The 23,226-nt window shown below is 37.2% G+C and overlaps 1 protein-coding gene across 2 annotated transcripts in view; it reads right to left on the bottom strand.

Moving 5' to 3' along the window:
• Positions 1 to 1,166: 1,166 nt before the first annotated feature.
• Positions 1,167 to 23,226, bottom strand: part of TSEN15 (tRNA splicing endonuclease subunit 15) — a 30,111-nt gene continuing 8,051 nt past the window's right edge. Inside the window, exons 4-5 of one of the 2 annotated variants that reach the window (XM_027565556.1) lie at positions 2,970 to 3,111; positions 1,167 to 2,435 (exon numbers count right to left, since the gene is read on the bottom strand). In XM_027565556.1, the coding sequence (XP_027421357.1) occupies positions 2,415 to 2,435; positions 2,970 to 3,111 (163 nt within the window). In that variant the 3' untranslated portion in view covers positions 1,167 to 2,414. Of the gene's footprint in view, positions 2,436 to 2,969; positions 3,112 to 6,758; positions 7,014 to 23,226 lie in introns of those variants that run through there. The other variant, XM_027565557.1, reaches the window with a different exon arrangement.

Here is a 23,226-nt window from a genome sequence, read left to right as displayed (position 1 = left end):
AAGGACACAGTTCTTTGTTCTGTTCTTAAAGAGCCCATTGTCTAACAAGAGAAGTAGATGTAAATGCAATTATCTAATAAAAGGTTAATTACTTGATCATACAAAAGAAGTCAGTTTACCTATTTTTCACTAAAATGAGACCAACAGAGCTGAGTTGTCTCCATTTTCAAACTGTTCTGGACCATTGTTCATACGAGCAGGTATATGGCTGTCCTGGGACAGAGCGACTTCCGTCAAGTACATAGGGAACATTACAAAAAAGGAGTAAACGGTGCAGAACATACAGGGAGATTGAGACCTAGATTTGGAGCTTTCTCACAGAAAGCTCCTTTCACAGTCAACCCCAAGGCACTTCTGATCTTGTAGTTACCTAGGGGCCCACCAGTCACCAGGCCTGACACATAAATTTAATGTTCACTTAGTCTTACTTATCTTTCTGAAAATACACTGTTTTCTAACACTGCAATGAAAAGCCTCAGAAGGAGTCGAATGGCAGAGACCCTAAGAACCGATAAGTCTGCAAATTTCCACCTGGGGTCACAGAAACACACTTTGTTCTGAATTGGTGGATCTTCAGGCCTTCTGGGGAAGCAGAGGAGCCTGAAGGAGTTACCAAGACCTTCCATCAAAAAGAAAAGTCAAATTCAAATAACACCAAAGGAAGGAGTCAGGAACTATGGCTCAAGAAAGATGCTTTAAACAATTTTCCTTCTTTTGGCCATGTTTCCATTCTTGTTCCTGCTGTTTTCTAGTGTAATAAGCCCTGGTTTGCTTCTAACCCATAGAAAATGGCAAAGGTGACAGGACACACATGACTACATTATGTAAGATTGCAAGGTCCACCCTGCCGACTCTCCTTGTCACTGGCTTTGAGCAAACAACCAGTTATGCTGGCAAGGCTCATGCAACAAACAGGGTGGCCTCTTGCCGACAGCACACTAAACTGAGGTCCTCAGTACATGGCCCACAGGAAATAGAAAGCTGCTACCAACCACATGAGTGAGGAAGGAGACCTTTCCCCAACACAGCCTCAGATGAGACTATGGCCGTGACAGCAGCCTTACAAAAGACCCAATTCTGAGATATTAAATGTGTTGTATTTTTAAGCTGCTAAGTTTCTGGTAACATTAGTATATAAAAATAAATAACAAATATAGATCTCAGGATACATTTTTTTACTTTAAAACATTTTTATTATAAAAGTAATACCAACAAAGAAAAACTAAAATCTTAAAGAAAGACAAAGCCATCCATTTACTGCCCTGCCCTCCTATTATAACCACAGTTAGGAATTTATTTTGTCCTCTTTTTTATTATATACTTGGTGTGTTATTTACAGCCATAATCATACCCATTCATACACTTTTGTATCTTGCTTTTTTCTTTTTACTAAGCATTTTCTCATGTTTTACAGTATACTCATTTCTAATTTTTAATGGGTACATAACACACCATTCATTACCTTTGTATGTTTATTGACTATTTCCCCAGACCAGGTGTTGGCAAACTATGTCCAGACATTTGTAAATAAAGTTTTATTGGAATACAGGCATATCCATTCATTTACATACTATCTACAGTTATTTTTATTCTACAAACAGGATAGTTGAGAAGTTGTGAGAAAATCTATATGGCCTGAAAAACCTAAAATAGTTCCTTTCTGGCACTTTCCAGAAAAATTTTTCTGACTCTTGCCTTAACTTTTAAAATACCGTTCTTTGCAACAATTAATTAAGAAGAAGTAGAAAAACTAGGTCTACTGAAGAAAGATGATTTTAAGGTCCACACTGTCCGCTACTACTAATATCTCTCCTACAACAGTCTAGCTATGATACAATATGATGGCAGTAGTAAGAATGGGAAAAAAAAAAAAAGGCCCAGTGCTCTTGTAGGTAACACTTCTCTGGTCCCTATTAATCTAGATATGCAATTTTATACTCTGGATGAGCATATTTTTAATTTTGATTTAAAGTTAACCAAAGAAGGAACTAACATTAATTGTACCATGAAAACCAATCAAAAGGACACTTTCTACTGGGGATGAAAAAGCAGGCTAAAGTAAATTCTCCATTTCTGCAGACTAGCTGTAGTGACCAAAAGGCACAGAGAGAGTTGAGTAAGGGGAAAAAATGGTGGTCTCAAGAATGTCCTATCCTTCTGAACATGCCATAGGCATAAACTTGCATATGACTATAATCAAACTGTCTCCAGGTGAGAAAGTTCTAGAGCAACTATCTATTTTTTTAACAAAATAAATTCTTCTATACGGGAAAGTTTTATTCTTCAAGAAAGAAAACTTCTGGGATGGGACCAGCTAAGTCAGCCCTGACTATCTCTGAGATACAAGATGAACCAGGCTGATGGTTCTTAATCCAGTCTTGTGTGAACAAAGTAAGCATCAGGAAGTATAGGTGTCATCTTCTAAGGGAAATATTCTGCAACATAAAAAAAGGAAAAAGATCAGGATGGACCTTTTCCCCAAAAGATAATGTAACTTAAAGCAAAACTTGAAAGATATTTATTGTGATTATCTCAATTATGCTAACAATGTATGTAAAGAAACATATAAAACACATTTATGTATTAAATCATTCCTGTCAAAATGCCAACCAATTTAACATTTCCTTAAATGTTCTTTTGGTCAAAACTATTACAAGCCTTTATATTCCACCCCAGTTACTCATCAAATAATTAAATGCGTCATGACTTCACGAAGGACTCTTGGAAACTATAAAATTTTCTGTAGAGTGAGAAAGTTAAATAATTTTTTGTGAAAACAACTAAGAACATGTTACTTTGAACAGAACATAGCTAGTTTTCTGCGGTATGAGACATCAAGTCCTTTTTCCCTTGAATTTTCATATTGCAAAAGAAGCAATGGTTCTGTGAATGCATTGATTCACACTTAAAATCATGTCATAATTTTCTTCTTTTTTCACTGTTTTACTGATAGTCGCCTCCAAACTGACCTGAGGATCCGGCAGCATAAATCCATCAGTGAGTTTGTAGTAGACTATGGTAGAGTCGGACTCCACTATGGCCAAAGTAAATGACGTGGGCAAGTCGGGATCACCTTGCAATTTTCGTGACGCCTTCAAGATTTCCCTTATCCTGAAAACAGAGTCATATCACATTTAGGATTCACAGTCACTCAGTTAATAAGAAGGTCAAACACTGTAAAATCTTGGAGACAAGGTACACAATAACACTATATCCAAAACGTTGACTCAGGAAATGTCTGAAGGCTCAAATATAAACATTTAAGTTACCTTTTTATACAGAAAATCCCACAAATAAGCATTATCTACTGCTTTTCAGTTCTCCTCTTTTGTATTCACTTCTCTCTCCCGATCATTAAACCTAAGAGAATCAAAACCGTATCTAGGGAACCTTCAGAAAGGGACACTAACAGCATTTAGTGCTTCTAAACTGGCCAAAAATTTTCATTACTCATCTTCCAAGTTTCCAACTTGGTATCTTACAGCAAAACAACTGGTATTCAGGGTTTTGTTTTTTTTTTTTTTTAAATAGATTATAATACATATTTCCCCATATTTCTACATGGTGCTCAAAATTACAATCTTTATAAGGTTATATAATATTCTATTGATTCACAATGCAGCCAATCATTCCCCTATTGCTGTAATGTTCTTTCAGGTCTTTTCTGTGTGTGTGAGGAAGATGGTGCTAATAAAGGTGAACTGTGATAAGCATCTTCTTTCAGGTCTTTTCTGTGTGTGTGAGGAAGATGGTGCTAATAAAGGTGAACTGTGATAAGCATCTTCTTTCAGGTCTTTTCTGTGTGTGTGAGGAAGATGGTGCTAATAAAGGTGAACTGTGATAAGCATCTTCTTTCAGGTCTTTTCTGTGTGTGTGAGGAAGATGGTGCTAATAAAGGTGAACTGTGATAAGCGTCTTTCTGCAGGTAGTAGTTTCTTTTTAAATAATCCTGCTGGGTCTTTCCAAGTATCAGAACTATTGGATATGAATACAGATATTTCTGTGGCTTTCATGTATTCTGATACTTAATAAAAGCAAAAAGAAAAATACAGAGAGAAAAAATGTTTTTATAAAATTATATGTCAAGTATCAATGTTATGAAGGATTCTGGTTTGCTTGCTGTGGAAAATAGTCGACTAAATCCAATATCAAGATCTTCAAAGCACTGTTAGCTTTTGCTTACCATGAACTAAAAATCCTTATTACCTACCTGACAAAACCTGTGTTCAGTAATTGAGGAAAATGTAAGCTCCAGGGGAGACTTCTTAAAAGGGCAAATAAAAAATGATCAGTTGTGTTTTTCATTAAGCTAACCAATTTTCTGGAATTGGAAAAAGATTTACTAGCATATTAACATGCTACAACTGAATACATAAATAACACTATACTCTCTTTAGCAAAAGTCTAATTTGTCCCCTTAAATTCTACTGCCAACTCTAAGTAAAAATTCTTGTGGTGACTCTTCACCCATCCTACTAGCTCTTTAATTTATAAAGCATCTAAAAAGAAGTCTCTGCTTTGAAATAGTCTTCTTACAGTAATTATAATACTTTTTTAAAAACCTGTGGAGAAGACAAGATTTTAAAAGTGATTTAAAACAGCAATAAACCTCTGGGAAAGCTGAAACTGAATTGTTCTTGCTAAACTACCATTTAGTCACTGCATAATATGTTACAGAGTGATAACTGGTTTCTTAAAACAGATACAAAAGGCTGCTTACCTACTACCTATCATTTAATATTCACAAGTATATAATCACATAAGGAGAGAATGAGTTTCTAAGTTTGTCAAACCTCATAGTCAAACCATTTCTAAGATGACCTTGAGAGAGTTAATTCAATAGCATGGTAATACTGGTATTATTGGATAAATAAAATTTTTGCCTGAAAAAAAATCTTAATTCCTTTTCAAGAGTCAGCAAAGCATCATCTTCTTTCCCCAATCCTAGAGACACCTTGTGCAAACTTTCATTACTGTAATCACTACCTCCTATTTACACACCTAAGTGTCTGTTTCCACTGGCTTGTACCAATTTTGAGTGTCAGAGCGTTCTAAGAAAAAAAATTGTTAATAGTATGTAGTAGAATGCTTCCAAGTATCTGTAGTAATTTCTTCAAAATATCTGACATTTGCTTGCTTTTTGTTTAATGGGCACGCATGCTAAGTTGCTTCAGTTGTGTCCGACTCTGCGACCCTATGGACTATAGCCTGTTAAGCACCTCTGTCCATGAGATCCTCCAGGCAAGAATACTGGAGTGGGTTGCCATGCCCTCCTCCAGGGGATCTTTCCAACCCAGGGTTCAAACCCACGTCTCTTACGTGTCATCATAACATTCAAATTGCTTTATCATTTGTCTCTACACCAGGGCCTGGCAAACTCTGGACACCTGTTTTTCTATAGCCCATGAGCTAAGAATGATCTTTATATCTTCAAATGGTACACTTTGAATGGTCATATAAGTACCTACGTAATAGCCTTGATTTTGCCACTGTGCCCATGAAGACAAACATACTTACTACCTGATCCTTTAAGAAAAGGTTTGTTGACCCCTACTCTACACTATGGAAAAAGTTAAGAATAAAAATTGTAAGATATGATCACCAAGGCAGTGTTCCTTTTTTTCAATATTACATATTCAAAAGTCAGAGCAGAAGGAGATTTCACTTCTAATTAGGATATAGAAGATCTCAAAAGACCACCATTCCTATGATAATAAAGAGAAAAGACCTCATTTGCTTAAAAACATACCATTTTTCTTTAATGCCACAAAAGAGAGGTAAACACAAAGGGGTATAAAGGAGCTAAATTCCAATGAGAAATGAGCCCTTCCTGGGTAAACTAGAGACCAAGACACAGCCACTTCTACCCCTCAAGGGCAACTGCTAAGTCTGGTCACTGTGGCTGGAGGAGTGAGCCAGTCATATGAAAGTGACTTCACTGGGACAAGGAGAAAACAGCACAACATCTAAAAGCCACACTTGAACTGGTGTGGTGGATTGGAATCTTGAGGGACATTAGTCCCTCCAGTTCACCAATTCTTACTCATGGGACTTCTGCTGTGTTTAAGCAGCAGCATGAAAAGCTGGGGAAGGGGCTAGAAAATGACAGGCAAGCCCTAATCACTAGGCTCTGCTGAAGAGAGAGGCCTGATTCCATTCTCAAGACATTTGAAACCAGAACAGAACACTATAAAGCTGCAACCCAGCCACGATTCCTCTTGACTTCTGATCTGAATGAATAAATAAGACCCTGCCTCTACCTGCCAAAGAGAGGAAAGGATGAGCTCTTTGGGGGGCAGAGTGGTGGGGGGCAGGTAGGTAGCATCCACATCAGTCTGTCAACCTCAGTCTCTTCTTCATACACAATGGCCAGCATCCCATGAAAAACTCAAAGCTATGTGAAGAAGGTGGAAAATATATCTAATAATCAACAGTAAAAAATCAATACAAGAAGACCATCAGAAAACTAAGGCTGTTGAAAAACTAAGATGCTGGATTTAAGATTCTAAAATAACTACAATAAATATTATGGTATTGATTAAAAACACAGACAAAATGAATGATAAGATGAAAAATTTAAGCAAAAGAATGAAAATTCTAAAGAAAATGAACATTCTAGAATCTAAAAACACATTTTCTCAATTATTGACTAGGCTCAATGACAGATTAGACACAACAGAAGAAAGAATTTAATGAACCTAAAAACAGGTCACAAAAAACTTAATTGAAGTATAATACAAGGAGAACATTTTTTTTTCTTTAAATAAAACATCAGAGGCCTTTAGTGCAGTATCAGTCTAACATACGTGTAAATTACAGAAAGAAAATGAGGAGAGAATAGTGTGTATCTTACTCTGTTCAGGCTGCTATAACAAAATACCACAGCTTATACACAACAGAAGTTTATTTCTCAGGGTTCTGAAAGTTGAAAAGTCCAAGATCAAGGCACCAGCATCGTCTCTTTCAGGTGGAGGTCCTCTTCCTGGTTCACAGCCAGAAGCCTCTTACTGCATCTTCACATGGTGAAAGGAATAAGAGATCTCTGTGAGGTCTTCTTTAAAGGCACTAATTCCATTTAGGAGGGTTCTACCATCATTGATTGCTTAAGCACCTCCAAAGATCTCACCTCCTAATACCATCATCTTCTGGGCTAAGGATTTCACCATATGAAACACAGGGGACACATTTAGACTACAGCTGCTGCTGCTGCTAAGTCGCTTCAGTCGTGTCCGACTCTGTGCAACCCCATAGACGGCAGCCCACCAGGCTCCCCCATCCCTGAGATTCTCCAGGCAAGAACACTGGAGTGGGCTGCGATTTCCTTCTCCAATGCATGAAAGTGAAAAGTGAAAGTGAAGTCGCTCAGTCGTGTCGGACTCTTAGCGACCCCATGGACTGCAGCCCACCAGGCTCCTCCATCCATGGGATTTTCCAGGCAAGAGTACTGGAGTGGGGTGCCATTGAAATAGTTCAGACTTTCCCAAAATTGTTGTCTCTGAATGTAAAATGTCTCTCTTACAGAGAGTATGTAGATGGATCTTGTTTTTATATTCAGTCTTATAATTTATGTCCTTTGATTAGAAAGTTTAATCCATTCACATTTAAAATAAAACTAATATTGTTGGATTTACATATGCTATTTTGCTATTTGTTTTGGGTGGCTCAGCTGGTAAAGAATCCACCTGCAGTGAGGAAGACCTGGGTTCAATCCCTGGGTTGGGAAGATCCCCTGGAGAAAGGAACAGCTAGCCACTCCAGTACTCTGGCCTGGAGAATTCCACGGACTGTATAGTCCACGCGGTCACAAAGAGTTGGACACGACTGAGTGATTTTCACTCTCACTTTCTGTATATCACATGTCTTTTTTTGTCCCTCTGTTCCTCCTTTACCTCCTTCTTTTGTATTGATATTTTCTAGAGTACTACTTTGATTACCTTGTGGGTTTTTTTTTTTTTTTAACTATACAGTTGACCCCTGAACAATACAGAATTGAACTGTGCAGGTCTACTTATCTGTGGATTTTTTTTTTCAATAAATATATATTCAATACTATAGTACTATGATCCCTGGTTTATTGAATCTGTGGATACAGAACTGCAGACACAGAGGGTCAACTATAAAGTTATACTCAGATTTCCAACTATGCAGAGGATTGGCATCCCTAACCCCTGCATTGTTCAAGGGTCAGCTGTATTTTTTTGAGTTTCTTGGTGGTGGTTCTAGAGATCACACTATATGTACCTTAATTTATCACAATTTACTCAGATTAATTCTAATCCAATTCTAAAACAAATATAGAAACTCCAATATAATTTCATTCCTTTCTGCCTCCTTTGTGTTATTATTGTCATATATATTATGCCCGCTGCTGCTGCTAAGTCGCTTCAGTCGTGTCCGACTCTGTGCAACCCCATAGATGGCAGCCTACCAGGCTCCCCCATCCCTGGGATTCTCCAGGCAAAAACACAGGAGTGGGTTGCCATTTCCTTCTCCAAAGCATGAAAGTGAAAAGTGAAAGTGAGGTCGCTCAGTCATGTCCGACTCTTAGCGACCCCATGGACTGCAGCCTACCAGGCTCCTCCATCCATGGGATTTTCCAGGCAAAAGTACTGGAGTGGGGTGCCATTGCCTTCTCCATATTATGCCTATATACTATAAACTCAGTACAATGTTATATTATTACTTTATACAATCTTATATCTTTTAAAAAGTTATGAGGAAAAAGGAAACAAAATATATTAACCTACATATTTAATATTTCTGGTATTAATATTTCTTCAAGTTGCTCTCTGATGTCATTTCCTTGCTTCTTTACAGCCCCATCCTTTGTGTTAATATTATAATCTGTATTACTTCTTAATACGCTATAAGTCTGATCTATTGATTTGTGACAAAGGTACAAAGGCAATTCAATGAAGAAAGTCTTTTTAACAAATAGTGCTATAATCTGAAGATAGTATACCTCGATGTCTACAAATAGGATTACTGTAATAATCAATGGAGTGGCATACATGAAAAGGCTTTACAAATTGACTGGTAGTCACTGAATACAGTATTTTTATCAACTATCTATACCAGATTTCCTTCTTTGAAAACTGGGACGTAATATGATAATCACTACCTTCCTCTTAAAAAACAATCTCCACCTATGTTGAATGGTATGACAATTAGCTAGCTTACTGCTCATATCAGAGGTTTACTTTATAAAGAGATATTTAAATGAAACAACCATAAATACTAATCAGTAGTGTTATTACACAGCACTGATGGAGAGTAATACTCTGAAGCCACAGCAATATACATAACTTACAAATAAGTTTCTTTAAATATCCCTAAGCAGGGTATGACGAAGATGGGACACAGATGGAAGGGGAAAAAAAAAAAACAACTTAAGACAACTTTTACCTATTTTCTTTTTCTCCCAATATAACATGATTTAAATCAAAAAGGTGTATGTGTATGTGTGTGTGCATGCATGTGATTTTTTCCCCTAATGTAAACTGCGTGGGAATTCTAGCTCAAACACTGAAATTTAGGATAGAAATTTCCATCTCATTCATATTTGTTTCCAGAGTTCTTTGATATAAATAGCAAAACATTTTCAGACTTACTCAAAACACCCATGTGGGAAACCCTCACATTTGAAAATTAGCTCAGAGTTGTAAAGGGGGTATTGTCTTCAGAGTTGAGGGGAATCACTGTCAAAAATGAAATGGAAGTTCCCATCTCACAGCTCTGTCTATCCTCCATGGAAGCAGGGGGCGGGGCGGGGGGGCGGTGCGGATTACCAATGAATTTTCTCAGTAATAACAGAATTAAATCATTTCTCTGCCTCTGTTACTCAAAGCACTCTTGGGAAGTCTCACAAAGATTCTTGTTCAGGATCTCTTCTAGTCAATGGCAATTTTTAACTCATGTTTAAGGTAATGCCATCATCTTTGTCTATTTGAGATCTGTGTTTTTGTTCCCTTTATGGGGTACTAATAAACTCCTAAAGATGTTTACTTTGCCTTTGAGTCAATAGACTGTGCTTTCTCAATATGACACCAACAACAGGTTTCAAAGTTCTATTTTAAAAATCATACATGATTGTAAAGATGCTGAGGATAATGAAGCATCACTAAAATACTATAGTCTCATTTAACCTCTAACAAGCTCATAGTTTGAAATCTTAATTTAGAAACCACAGAACAAAGACTCCTTATATGCATATTTTTTAAAAGCTCAGTTCTTTGGAAAGATATTGTAGAGATGTTACATCAGACAGATCTAAAATAATAATTTAGATAATAAAACTCTTTATAGTTCATATCTGATAGAAATTCACATATGTAAAACATAATCTATGTATTAACAATAAGATCTTCAGGTTTTTGAGTTCATTACATTTTAAGGGAAAAATCCCACCTAAGAAAGAAACAAATCAGTATCACAGTTGTTGATCAACAATAACAGAATTTGATGTTTGTAACAGGTTTTTCTTTCTTATAACTGTTTAGACAGGAGCTCAACATACTGAAAACAGTGATTCTGAAGTTTAACAAAGTTAACTTGAGAATGTATCTGAGGCAAACACACAGAGAACATTATTTGGCTACTGCCATTTCTCCAAGCTATTTAAATTCTTTTGATAAATCTTAGCATATATATATATATATATATAGTTTTTTTTGGTTAAGAACCCTACAATAGAGACGAAGTAATCTCTGGAGATTTGCACAAAGGGCAAAAAAGTTGAAGACAACATTAATTTTAACTTCAATCTTAATGCATCATGGGTTAAAATTATTAATTTCACCCCACAGAAGGCAATAAGTTCTTCAGTCCTCTTCAATGTGGCCAAATTGATACATGCTTTAGTTACATTGATAAAAGACATTAACTCCCTGATCTGCCTCATTATGATATATTGAAAGGACACACCATAATGCAACTCTGAAACACAATGCAAGATTAAATTGGTGCCCATGGGGCCTTACTCATCCACAGGCTCAATCCTCAAAGTTTCAAGAATAACAGACCACCCGCTAAGGGACCATGCCAATGCCTTCCTCATAAAAAATCAAGGCAGCTACAGTCTCAGGGGGGTTTACTCAACAATTAAGTGCCTGTGTGGCTATTTGCCCCAGTGGGAAGTCATTCTGCTAAAATAAATTGCAAGTTTGTTTTTTGTTTTTTCCTTGAGGGTAAGAGGGAAAAAAAAATGCTATGCTAGTTGAAAGAAGCTGCCAGAATGGGTGGTTTCACCAGCAGATTTCCAGCAGAGGTCGAATGAGGACACACATCCTGATATGCAGGCAGAGAAACGCCAGAAGCCACTTCACGAGTTACCAGACTTCAGGCCTCATATAAAATAATGATCACTTAATGAATTTGTAATAAAGAGTATATACTTTTGGAGAGAAGAAACATTTTTTACAGGGAAATGATAATGGAGTATCCTTCAAAAAATATGTAGCACTTCAGAATTAAATCTTATAACCAAGAACATCTTTAAAAATGTTCTAAAGGAGGAACTGTTAGTTCTATTAACCCTTTACTCCACCATTACTATAAGTCCTTCTTCCAAGGCACTTAGGCAAAAGAAGGGCGTGTTGAGCGGTGAAGATATGGATGAAAAACAATTTAACTAAAAGGTAAGGAGCCTATTCATAGCATCAGCAGAGGGACTCTCCAGATCCGTGACTGTTCTCTCCTCAGATGTAGACAGTTTCAGATACCGTGTAAAGTGTGGGAAAATCTTGCCAACAGATGAATTTTGTAGACACTCTAGTTCTATAGAAAAGATATTACTCAGCAACTTTCTTTTGCAGAAATTGAGTCATCTCCCTCACTCATCCAACAAATACCTATTTAACACCAGATATCAGGTACTAGGTTAGGCACAGGGGAAGTATTAATAGCAATGAACAGAACAATGTTCCTGTTTCCACCAAGGAAGTGGGAGGAAGAAGAAAGTAAATAATACATAATACACTGGGTAGCAATAAATGTGGTAATAAAAGAGGGCCACTTCGTAGGTTGCAACAGTACCGAGGGTGAGACATTAGTAGCTTGTACCAGCGTGATATGGTATAGCAAAAGAGGTGAGAGATGGTCAAATTTTAGATAAACTTCTAAGGGAGAAGTGACAGAATTTGTTAACAAATTAATTTGGAGGTCTGAGAACTGGGTGGATTAAAACTAATCAGAGATTATATAGCAAGGTTAACATATGAAAGTCAGTTGCTTTCCTATATACCAGCAATGAACAAGTGGAATTTCAAATGAAAAACACAATGCCATTTACGTTAGTACCCAAAAAGTTAAATACTTTAGGTGTAAACTAAGAAAAATATACACAGGATCTGTTTAAGGAAAACTATAAAACCCTGATGAAAGAAATCACAGGAGATCTAAATAAATGGAGAAATAGTCCATATCCTTGGATAGGAAGATTCAATATTATTAAGATGCCAATTCTTCCATTGTGATCTATAAATTAAGCACAATCCTAATCAAAACTCTCAACTATGCACCATTCTGAAAAAGGCAAATCTACAGAGAGAGTTAAAAGTTCAGTGGCATCCAGCAGTTCAGAGTGGGGGCAAAGGGATGACTATATGCAGCACACAGGATTTTTAGGGCAATAAAACTATTGTATATAACGGTGGATATGTGACATTATGATTTGTTAAAACCAGTAGACCTGTACAATAAAAAGAGTGAACCTTATTGTAAAACTATGGACCTTCAGATCAGATCAGATCAGATCAGTCGCTCAGTCGTGTCCGACTCTTTGCGACCCCATGAATCGCAGCACGCCAGGCCTCCTTGTCCATCACCAACTCCTGGAGTTCACTCAGACTCATGTCCATGGAGTCAGTGATGCCATCCAGCCATCTCATCCTCTGTTGTCCCCTTCTCCGCCTGCCCCCAATACCTCCCAGCATCAGAGTCTTTTCCAATGAGTCAACTCTTCGCATGAGGTGGCCAAAGTACTGGAGTTTCAGCTTTAGCATCATTCCTTCCAAAGAAATCCTAGGGCTGATCTCCTTCAGAATGGACTGGTTGGATCTCCTTGCAGTCCAAGGGACTCTCAGGAGTCTTCTCCAACACCACAGTTCAAAAGCATCAATTCTTCAGCGCTCAGCCTTCTTCACAGTCCAACTCTCACATCCATACATGACCACAGGAAAAACCATAGCCTTTACCAATATTGGTTCATTAATTATAACAAATGTACCATACTAAAGCAAGACAATAATAACTAATAAACACTGTGCTGGACTGAAACTTCAGTGGGAAACCTCTGTACTATCCATTCAAGTTTTCTGTAAATTTAAAATTGTTCTAAAAGATAAAGTACAGACAGATACAAAGCGATAACTATCTGCAAGGTTTCTGGCCTGAGCTTCAGAATGCATAGTGTTGCCATTAATGAAAGAAGGCAAATAAAGAGTTTTTTTTTTTTTTAACATGCATCTATTCTACTTCAGCAATATGTGAACCGTGAACTTCCTGATGTTCAAGCTGGTTTTAGAAAAGGCAGAGGAACCAGAGATCAAATTGCCAACATCCGCTGGATCTTTGAAAAATCAAGAGAGTTCCAGAAAAACATCTATTTCTGCTTTATTGACTATGCCAAAGCCTTTGACTGTGTGGAGCACAATAAACTGTGGAAAATTCTGAAAGAGATGGGAATACCAGACCACCTGACCTGCCTCTTGAGAAATCTGTATGCAGGTCAGGAAGCAACAGTTAGAACTGGACATAGAACAACAGACTGGTTCCAAATAGGAAAAGGAGTACGTCAAGGCTGTATATTGTCATCCTGCTTATTTAACTTCTATGCAGAGTACATCATGAGAAATGCTGGGCTGGAAGAAGCACAGGCTGGAATCAAGATTGCCGGGAGAAATATCAATAACCTCAGATATGCAGATGACACCACCCTTCTGGCAGAAAGTGAAGAGGAACTACAAAGCCTCTTGATGAAGGTGAAAGTGGAGAGTGAAAAAGTTGGCTTAAAGCTCAACATTCAGAAAACAAAGATCATGGCATCTGGTCCCATCACTTCATGGGAAATAGATGGGGAAACAGTGGAAACAGTGTCAGACTTTATTTTTCTGGGCTCCAAAATCACTGCAGACGGTGACTGCAGCCATGAAATTAGCTTACTCCTTGGAAGGAAAGTTATGACCAACCTAGACAGCATATTCAAAAGCAGAGACATTACTTTGCCAAAAAAGGTCCGTCTAAGTCGAGGCTATGGTTTTTCCAGTGGTCATGTATGGATGTGAGAGTTGGACTGTGAAGAAGGCTGAGCGCTGAAGAATTGATGCTTTTGAACTGTGGTGTTGGAGAAGACTCCTGAGAGTCCCTTGGACTGCAAGGAGATCCAACCAGTCCATTCTGAAGATCAGCCCTGGGATTTCTTTGGAAGGAATGATGCTAAAGCTGAAACTTCAATACTTTGGCCACCTCACGGGAAGAGTTGACTCATTGGAAAAGACTCTGATGCTGGGGGGAGTTGGGGGCAGGCGGAGAAGGGGATGACAGAGGATGAGATGGCTGGATGGCATCACTGACTCGATGGACGTGAGTTTGAGTGAACTCCAGGAGTTGGTGATGGACAGGGAGGCCTGGCGTGCTGCGATTTATGGGGTCGCAAAGAGTGGGACACAACTGAGCGACTGAACTGAACTGATTCTTTTTCAAATTCTTTTTCCATTTAGGTTGTTACATAATATCAAGCAGAGTTTCCCATGCTTACAGTAGGTCCTTGTTGGTTATCCAATTGCTATATTCCAAGTATAGCAGTATGTACATGTCAATCCCAAACTCCCTGACCATCCCGCCTCACAACACTTCCCCTCTAGTAACCACAGGCTAATTCTCTAAAGTTTTTGCACAGCAAAGGAAATCATAAACAAACCAAAAAGGTAACCCAGCACACAACAGATGCCTAATAAATGAACAAGCAACCTAAAATATGAGGCAGCAATACGCAACCCCTCAAAAAGATGCTTCTTTGACTCTAGATGGTCTATAATTCCATTAAAATTCATTTATATTCATATTTAATGCTTCAAGAGAACATATAATTATGGATATTCATAAAATTTTTTACTGAAAGTTATACTATTTTAGTATAAGAAGAATAAATAAAATTTTAATTTTTCCTACACATCTTTGTTTTAAAATATGGGTTTTTTCCTCTTTCCTCAAAAAAACACTGGGTACAATGAATTTAAAAATAAACAACTGGTCCATTTTTATTATTTGGGTTACTGCTGTGAGAACACATAAACAGCTAATAAAATATTTTTAAAATAATTATGTCTTTTAAAAAAAGAAAAATTACTCTTTACAGGCCTTAAAAACGATATTTAAAAGCTACATTAACTCCGACAAAGTAAAAAGAACTGCAGTTAGGAAGAATGTATTCTTTTGAAACACTGAAAACCTTGACAACAACATTGCAGGAAACAGGTTGATATGGTTTAATAAGCTGAGCATCAGATTAAAATGCACAGGATTTCTAGTCTAACTTTGGCTCTGACACTCATTTCTATGTGTAATGAATTTTTTCACTTCTCTTAAAGCATAAACTATATAAAGATCTCGCCAAAAGAGTTCTGATCAAATCAAATGACAAAAGTTATTAGACTTTTAGCCTTATGGCTGCTGAACTAGCAGATGACCAATCTGGTATATGAAATGTTAAAGGCTTTTTTTTTCCTAAATTTCCAGAGTGATGTTCAGACAGGAAGATGCTAAGAAAGAGAACATTTGGAAAAACTGCCTTTCAGATAAGCTGGTAGAAGGTACCCATTTTAGAGAGGTTATCAATCACCAAACATCAAAAGAAACGCCACTAATTTGCGGAAGTGGAGGGATAAAACGGTCATCAGAGAGGTTCCATCCTCACATAAGCTATCCACTATCCTTCCCTGGCACTGAGACAAGAGAGTCATTTATAATTTAGTCAGGTTTAAAAGGATGAATGATGCATTGGTATTACTAAGCAAGGAACTATACAGCCCTTTGTAACAAAAGAGAACTGCCCCTGGATCTCATAATTGTAAAAAACACTCTGCTTGGCTATTTAAAAAAGATTCTCTGCTTGGCTTATTTAAAAAACATATATATATAAACAGATAAGGTTAAAATATGGCAAATGGGGTTTGAATTTTCAGCACATCTCTCATGTTTTACTGAAGAAACTAAATTGATATGGAAATTGGAAGATGACGTAAGTACTACCAGGAAAAATAAAACTGACAGCTAAAAAAACACAAAAATATTTTTTTCCCCTCACAATTTGCTATGGGTCCTTGTCTAAGTTTCTTAAGGAAGGTATTTTCCCATATACAACTACTCATAATACTAGTACTATTACAGAAGACTATAAAACTACCTTAATTTTGTTGTAATAGACCTCATTCATTTAGGGACATTCAACAAATATCAATGTCAGGATGGCAAGAATACTGGAGTGGGTTGCCATGCCCCCCTCCAGGGGATCTTCCTGACCCAGGGAGCGAACCCAGGTCTTCCGCATTGCAGGCGGATTCTTTACCACCTGAGCCACCAGGAAAGCCCAATATTGTATAGCACATGGAACTCTACTTAATGTTATGTGCCAGCCTGGATGAGAGTCATGACTGGGGGAGAATGGATACATGTATATGTACGGCTGAGTGCCTTTCCTGTTCATCTGAAACTACCACAGCATTGTTAATTGGCTATACTCCAATACAAAATAAAAAGCTTAAAGTTTGGGGGGAAAAAAGAGAAAGAAACGCATGTTCTATCCCTGGGTTGGGAAGATACCCTAGAGTAGGAAATGGCAACCCACTCCAGTATTCTTGACTGGAAAATTCCATGGACAGAGGAACCTGTGGTCCACGGGGCCACAAAGAATTGGACAGGACTGGGGACACACACACAAATTTTATGTATTAATTGCTTTAGAGAAAACAATGAGCACAGACTGTACTTTTGCTCAAAGCACTGCATTAACTCACTGCTATTCAAACACACATTTGGTCTGTGATGGAATCTGTCTGTATTCTTGCCAGAAACTACATACACAAAACCAACAGGGGCCAACTCTGGGAAAATGAGTAGGAAATGGAAACAAAAACTGTCTGGGCATTCTGAGAAACTGACAGATATAACATTATATGTTGCCTAGAACTGTTACCTTTTAAGGAGTCACCAAATAATTTGGTTGGCCAAAAAGTTCAATGGGGGCTTTCCATTAAATGTTATTGAAAAAACCTGAATTAACTTTTTGGCCAACCAAAACATATACACCATAAAATAAATAATGGAAAGAATAAGCTTTTCAAATATATATGCCACTCTCTCACTCAGTAGTCAAGCTGCAAGATAGTTACTACCATAGTTTTAAGGACTACGGTGAGATTATTATCACTGGGGAAATAGTTCTTAATTAAGTTTAATTAACTATGAACAGAGTGTGGTCCAGTATTACAAACAACAGATTTTAAAACTTGGGATTTCAGTAAAGGCAACAGCTAACAAGCCTTGGCTACACTGTACCCTTTATGGATAACATGTAATTGTACCCACGGCAACTGCCAACTCCTCCGGCTCCTGGGCTTTGTATACTACCCAAATTCCCTAGTAATAAAAATGCCATTTTAAGTTTGTGAAGATACAGAACATTTATAAGAAAAAAAACACCACAATCAAGCAGCTAAGCAACACAGTCTAGGATAATGATTTACAGCTGGTGTGCTCAGGTTGATTGTACAAGTGTGTGGTAATTTATTTCTAACAACAAAGCTTTAAAGTTGGCAGGCTATATTTTAATGTAAAATTAATATTCCCCATAATATATCGCCATTCTCACCTACTCACATTCTACTATGCTTTCCTGGGTGAGAGTCAAAGTGAGGAGTCAATACAAAGAAGCCCTGGGAACAATGTATAAACTAAAGCTCTAGTATATCTATACTGCAGGTCAAGGAAAGTGGGCTAGAATCATGGGTCAGGACAACAATAAAGGTTAAATAAAAGTTAAAACACAGGCTAAAACCACCAGTCACAGCTAGGCATTAAACATCAGTAGCTACTAAGATCACACAGAGAGGAAACCAGACATTACATGTCTCCTGATGAAAGAATGGACTGCCAGCTAGAGTCTTACTAATGGGATCCAATTGCATCTAACCAAGCTGCTGGTTTCAGCTGCCAATTTGCAGAAAATACAGAGGACAGGGAAACATGCTGAAATGCACCATGAGTGAGTAATCGACAAACCCATACTATGGGAGAGTATGTATGTCAAACAGCCTAGGTTCTTTAACAGAAAAATTGTGAGAAAAGAGGACAGAGGCAGAACCCACACATTAGGAGTTGGTAAACCACTAGTCTATGGATCAATCTGGATGCCCTCTGTTCTTCTAAATAAAGTTATAAGAACACAGCCACACCCATCTGTTTATATATTTGTCTAGGGCTGCCTTCCCCCTAACGTGACAGAGCTAAGGAGTTGCAACAGAGACCAAACAGCCAGCAAATCTCAAAATATTTACTATCTAGAGCTTTATGGATAGCTTGTTGATCTCTACTGCAGATTAACAGAGTTTTACAGGATATAACCAAAACCATTTTTTAATGGGCAAAATTTATGAGATACAAATAAGGAACTGCTTTATTTGTAGAAATTGATTTTAAAATGTATATAAAAAAATAAAAGGGCATTACATGCCTCCTGATAAAAGAACAGACCACCAGCTATAGTGGTCTTATTAATATGACAATAATCAAAGCCCTGATTCCAGCTGCCAATTTGCAGAAAATACAGAGGACAGGGAAACATTAAAATGCACCACGAGTACACCATACAGTAGTATACCAAAATAAAAGTTATTATCCTAAAAGTAAGAATAATGCGAAAGGCAAAGGTTATGCTTAGGACAGGGCACACTGAAGGAGTTCTGAGATGGCTGGAAAGGTTTTATTTCTTGACTAGGTGGTGGTTACAAGTGGTCAAAATGTTCTCTTTGTAACTCAGCCCATGCATTTATACTGTGCTGCTTTCTGTATCTGGTTTTATTCTCCAATAAAAGATTTTAAAGTCACCAGCAAAGTAAGAAGAATGATAGCTATGAGACTTTGTTATCTACTAGGAGATCCTGGTGCAACTCATTGAATCCTTTATTATCTTTGGAAACAGTAGAGCATAAATAAAAACATCTTTTTAATCTCAGCTTTTTATATATGAAATTTGGATAAAAGAAGAACTCTATACCACTAAGGGTTCTAGAGCTAATGAAACAAGTGAAGGTTCTCTGAAATTCTGTAACATTCTCTACCAATGCAAAATATTCTTATAACCACATGGAATAAGCTACTGCATCATTTCCCTGCATAAAGTCCTTCCACAACACCATCCACATAGCAGCAATTTTTAAGAGCTCCTTCTGGAAACCTAGGACTCAACAGACATGCTTCGGGGGTAGGGAATCATGTATATTGTACAGACTGTGCCTTGCACAAAGGTGCCAGGTACAAGGGTGTCTGAAATCTGGTTGATGGAGCTTGCCAAACCTGAATCCTGGTGAAGACTTTTTCTGTATGTCCAAGGGAGTCCCTTTTTTCTAATTCGCTCCAAAGCAAGTCAGTCATGAGCTAGCTGTAGGCCTGTTCAAACATCCTCCCAGATCTACCTTTTGTCAAATTTAACATCATAAACTGTCTGAAAAGCTTCTGCATCATTAAGCTAAAACATGAACAAGCACATCTTACATCTGTATTTCCCTGATTAATTCCTCTTCTGTGAACTGCTGTTCATATTCTTTGCCCATATTTTTCATCTGCTTTTTCCCTCGAGTCACACAAGTTATTTACATATTCTGATTGAATCTTGGTCAGCTATACATCAGTAAATCTCTTCTCCTAGTCTATGGAAACTTCTATATTGTCAGTGGGACTATGCACTGATAACCTTCTGGAGAGCAGATTACTAATAAGCAGTAAAGAAGAAGATGTAAATGCTGTATGTCCCAGCCATTTCACCTCCAGATTTCTACCTTAGAGAGACTCTCATACATGAGAACTAGGATATACTTCCATGGATATTCATTACAGTATAATTTGTAACAGCAAAAAGTATAAACAGTGATGTCCTTGAAGATGTATGTAACACTTCCTCCCTCGTTTCCCACCCATCCCTCTTTTCCCATGAGTTCTAGACATTCATTTGTTCATTAACGGCCTTAGCCCATGCCATTAGGCACCTACTCTGAACCAGATTCCATAATAGGTAGGCAGTCACTACTTTTACTTGTCTTGCTAACACATGGTCTCTTGCACTTTCAGGAGGCTTTTCACATCCTTCTGGGTCCTGATACAACCTTAAGTAAAGTGTTGATCAGTACTCCACTACTCCTGTTTTTCAATTTGTTGTTGCCGTTTAGTTGCTAAGTTGTGTCTGATTCTTTTGTGACCTCATGGACTGCAGGCCACCAGGCTCCTCTGTCGATGGGATTTCCCAGGCAAAAATACTGGAGAGGGTTGCTATTTCCTTCTCCAGGGGATCTTCCTGACCCAGGGATCAAACCCATGTCTCTTGCATTGCAGGTGGATTCTTTAACACTGAGCCAATAGGGAAGACCTGTTATTCAATTACCTAACAATAAATTAAGTGGAGGTGGTCCCAAATTACTGTTAATTAAATTTCTGAACAAAGGACAACTTTTTTTCCTAGATCTCATCTAACAATTACCAAAAAATGAAATAAAATTTATTTTCCAAGCCAACAATTAGAGCTAGAACATTACTTTCAAGAGAAGGTCTTAAATACCATATGGTCACATGCATATGAGGAATTGCACACCCACACGCAAGTTCATAGACACAGAAAACAGATCGGAAGTTGCCAGAGGCAGTGGGTAAAACAGGTGAAAAGAGTTAAAAAGTATAAACTTTCAGTTATAAAATAAATAAGTCATGGGTATGTAGTGTACAGCATGGTGACTATAGTTAATAATACCATATTGCATTATTTGAAAGTGGCTAAGAAAGTAGATCTTAAGGGTTCATATCACAAGAAAAAAAACTCTAATTATATACAGTGACAAATCTTAACTAGATTTATTGTGGTAATTATTTTGCAATATATGCAAATATCAAATCATTATGTTGTACACCTGAGGCTAATATAATGTTGCATATCAATTATGCCTCAAAAAAGAAATAGGCTGTCTTGATCAGCACAGTATCTCTAACACAGACCACCTCCTGACATAACAGTCAATAAATATTTGCTAGGTAAAGACTAAAAAGTCCAAGCAATATTATCTGACAATAATAATTTTTAAAGTGAACCCAGTGATTTATTTTTATAGATGGTTTATTATCAAATAAAGAGCTGTTTATTCTCTTAAATTTAAAAAAAATGCATATTTTTTAAGGTGAGTTATCTTCATAAATTCCTACCCAAATACTTTTAGGACTTAATGAAATTCCTCCCTATACAAGGCGGCCAGAGATTCAAAGTCAATAATTTTCTTTGTGTTACTAATGAAGGAAAATTCCTACATTAACCACAAATGTCTTAAACTGCACCATTACTGTTATATATGCAACATTTTATATAGAAAGTACACATGGGAGTAAAAATAGATTAAAGTTTGCCTATTACCTAAAAATATCACTCCTGTTAAAAACTGAGGAATGAAATCAAACACACAAATCTTTATTTCTTAAAAGGTTATTTGCATTCTTTGAGTTGAGAACATTTTATGCCATAGAAAGCATAATAAATCCAATGTGTATTGGGTCCCATTTGTGCCATTTTCTATATTATCATTCCACTGCCTAATATAATCATGAATATTTACATAAAAATAAGACACACAGACTAAGCTCTCTGCTTCATTTGCACAAGAGTGTAAAGGGATTACTAATTTAACCTTCCAGCTAATTCTACTTAAAGAAGAAAACAAGCTTAAAAAGCTAGAAAAGCAATAATCACAATTAGGGAAAAACTAGAAATTAATCAGGCAAATTTATAGTTCTAGATTTATGAAATGATTTTGATTCAAACAGACTATATTCATTTTCTTTTTTAGGATTAAATATATGTTAATTCTAAATGATAGTTCCTTGTCCAAATAAATAATATAACAATAATACTAGCTAGGATGACATTGTTACAGCAATTTAAAGACACAAAGGGAGAATCTGAAGGAGTGAATTATTATGTCTTAGATAGAAGCATTATTGGAAATAAAGCTAGTTAAATTGTTGTGTACTGATTCTCAAAACACACAGAAAAATCTCACAGTAAGAAGCCTCTCAAAGAATAGTATAAATAGCCTGAAATATCAAAAGATAATTCTCATAACAAATCACACATATCAAAAATATTTAATAGAAATCTAAAAATTAGCTTAATATAATTTTATGGAATACACACAATGAAAAAAATAACCAATTATGGTAGCTTTGATTTGGAAGGGATCTCATATATTATCTACTGATAACTTGTAACCTTCAATAAAAGACAAAGTGAAACTCAAGAATTGTGTGTCTCCAATCATCAAACAAAAATCTGCACCAAGACCAGAATCCAGGTCTTCTGGCTTTAGTCCACGGTCTTTCTCCTAAATCAATATGTATTAATTCTCTATGCATTCATAGAGAATTAGGAAAAAAGCAGATATTCATCAAAGTGCTTCATGTTGGAATTTAAGGTGCTCTGCCTTCTTCCCTTTCGAATTATGGTTCTGGACTCTTGAGAATCCCCTGGACTGCAAAGAGATCAAACCAATCAATCCTAAAGAAAACCAACCCTGAATATTCACTGGAAGGACTGATGCTAAAGCTGAAGCTCCAGTACTTTGGCCACATGATGCGAAGAGCTGACTTACTAGAAAAGACCCTGACGCCGAGAAAAACTGAAGGCAAAGGAGAAGAGGGCAGCAGAGGATGAGATGGTTAGATAGCATCACTGACTCAATGGACATGAATCTGAGCAAACTCTGGGAGATACTGGAGGACAGAGGAGCCTGGCATGCTGCAGTTCATAGGGTCACAAAGAGTCGGACATGACTCAGTGACTGAACAACAGCTCCAAGCCCTCTTCCCTACTTATATACCCACTCAAATACACCTATGTCTTTATCTGTCCTTTCTACCTGCCCCACAGCCTCAGAGGTTCAGGTGCTCCTCTTCCAGCTCAGGATTAATCTCTTTAACTTG

The sequence above is a fragment of the Bos indicus x Bos taurus genome, chromosome 16, assembly GCF_003369695.1.
Source record: "Bos indicus x Bos taurus breed Angus x Brahman F1 hybrid chromosome 16, Bos_hybrid_MaternalHap_v2.0, whole genome shotgun sequence".
Classification (NCBI taxonomy): domain Eukaryota; kingdom Metazoa; phylum Chordata; class Mammalia; order Artiodactyla; family Bovidae; genus Bos; species Bos indicus x Bos taurus.
The sequence above is the reverse complement of the archived record's forward strand: the minus strand, read 5'-3'. Positions and strand labels throughout refer to the sequence as shown.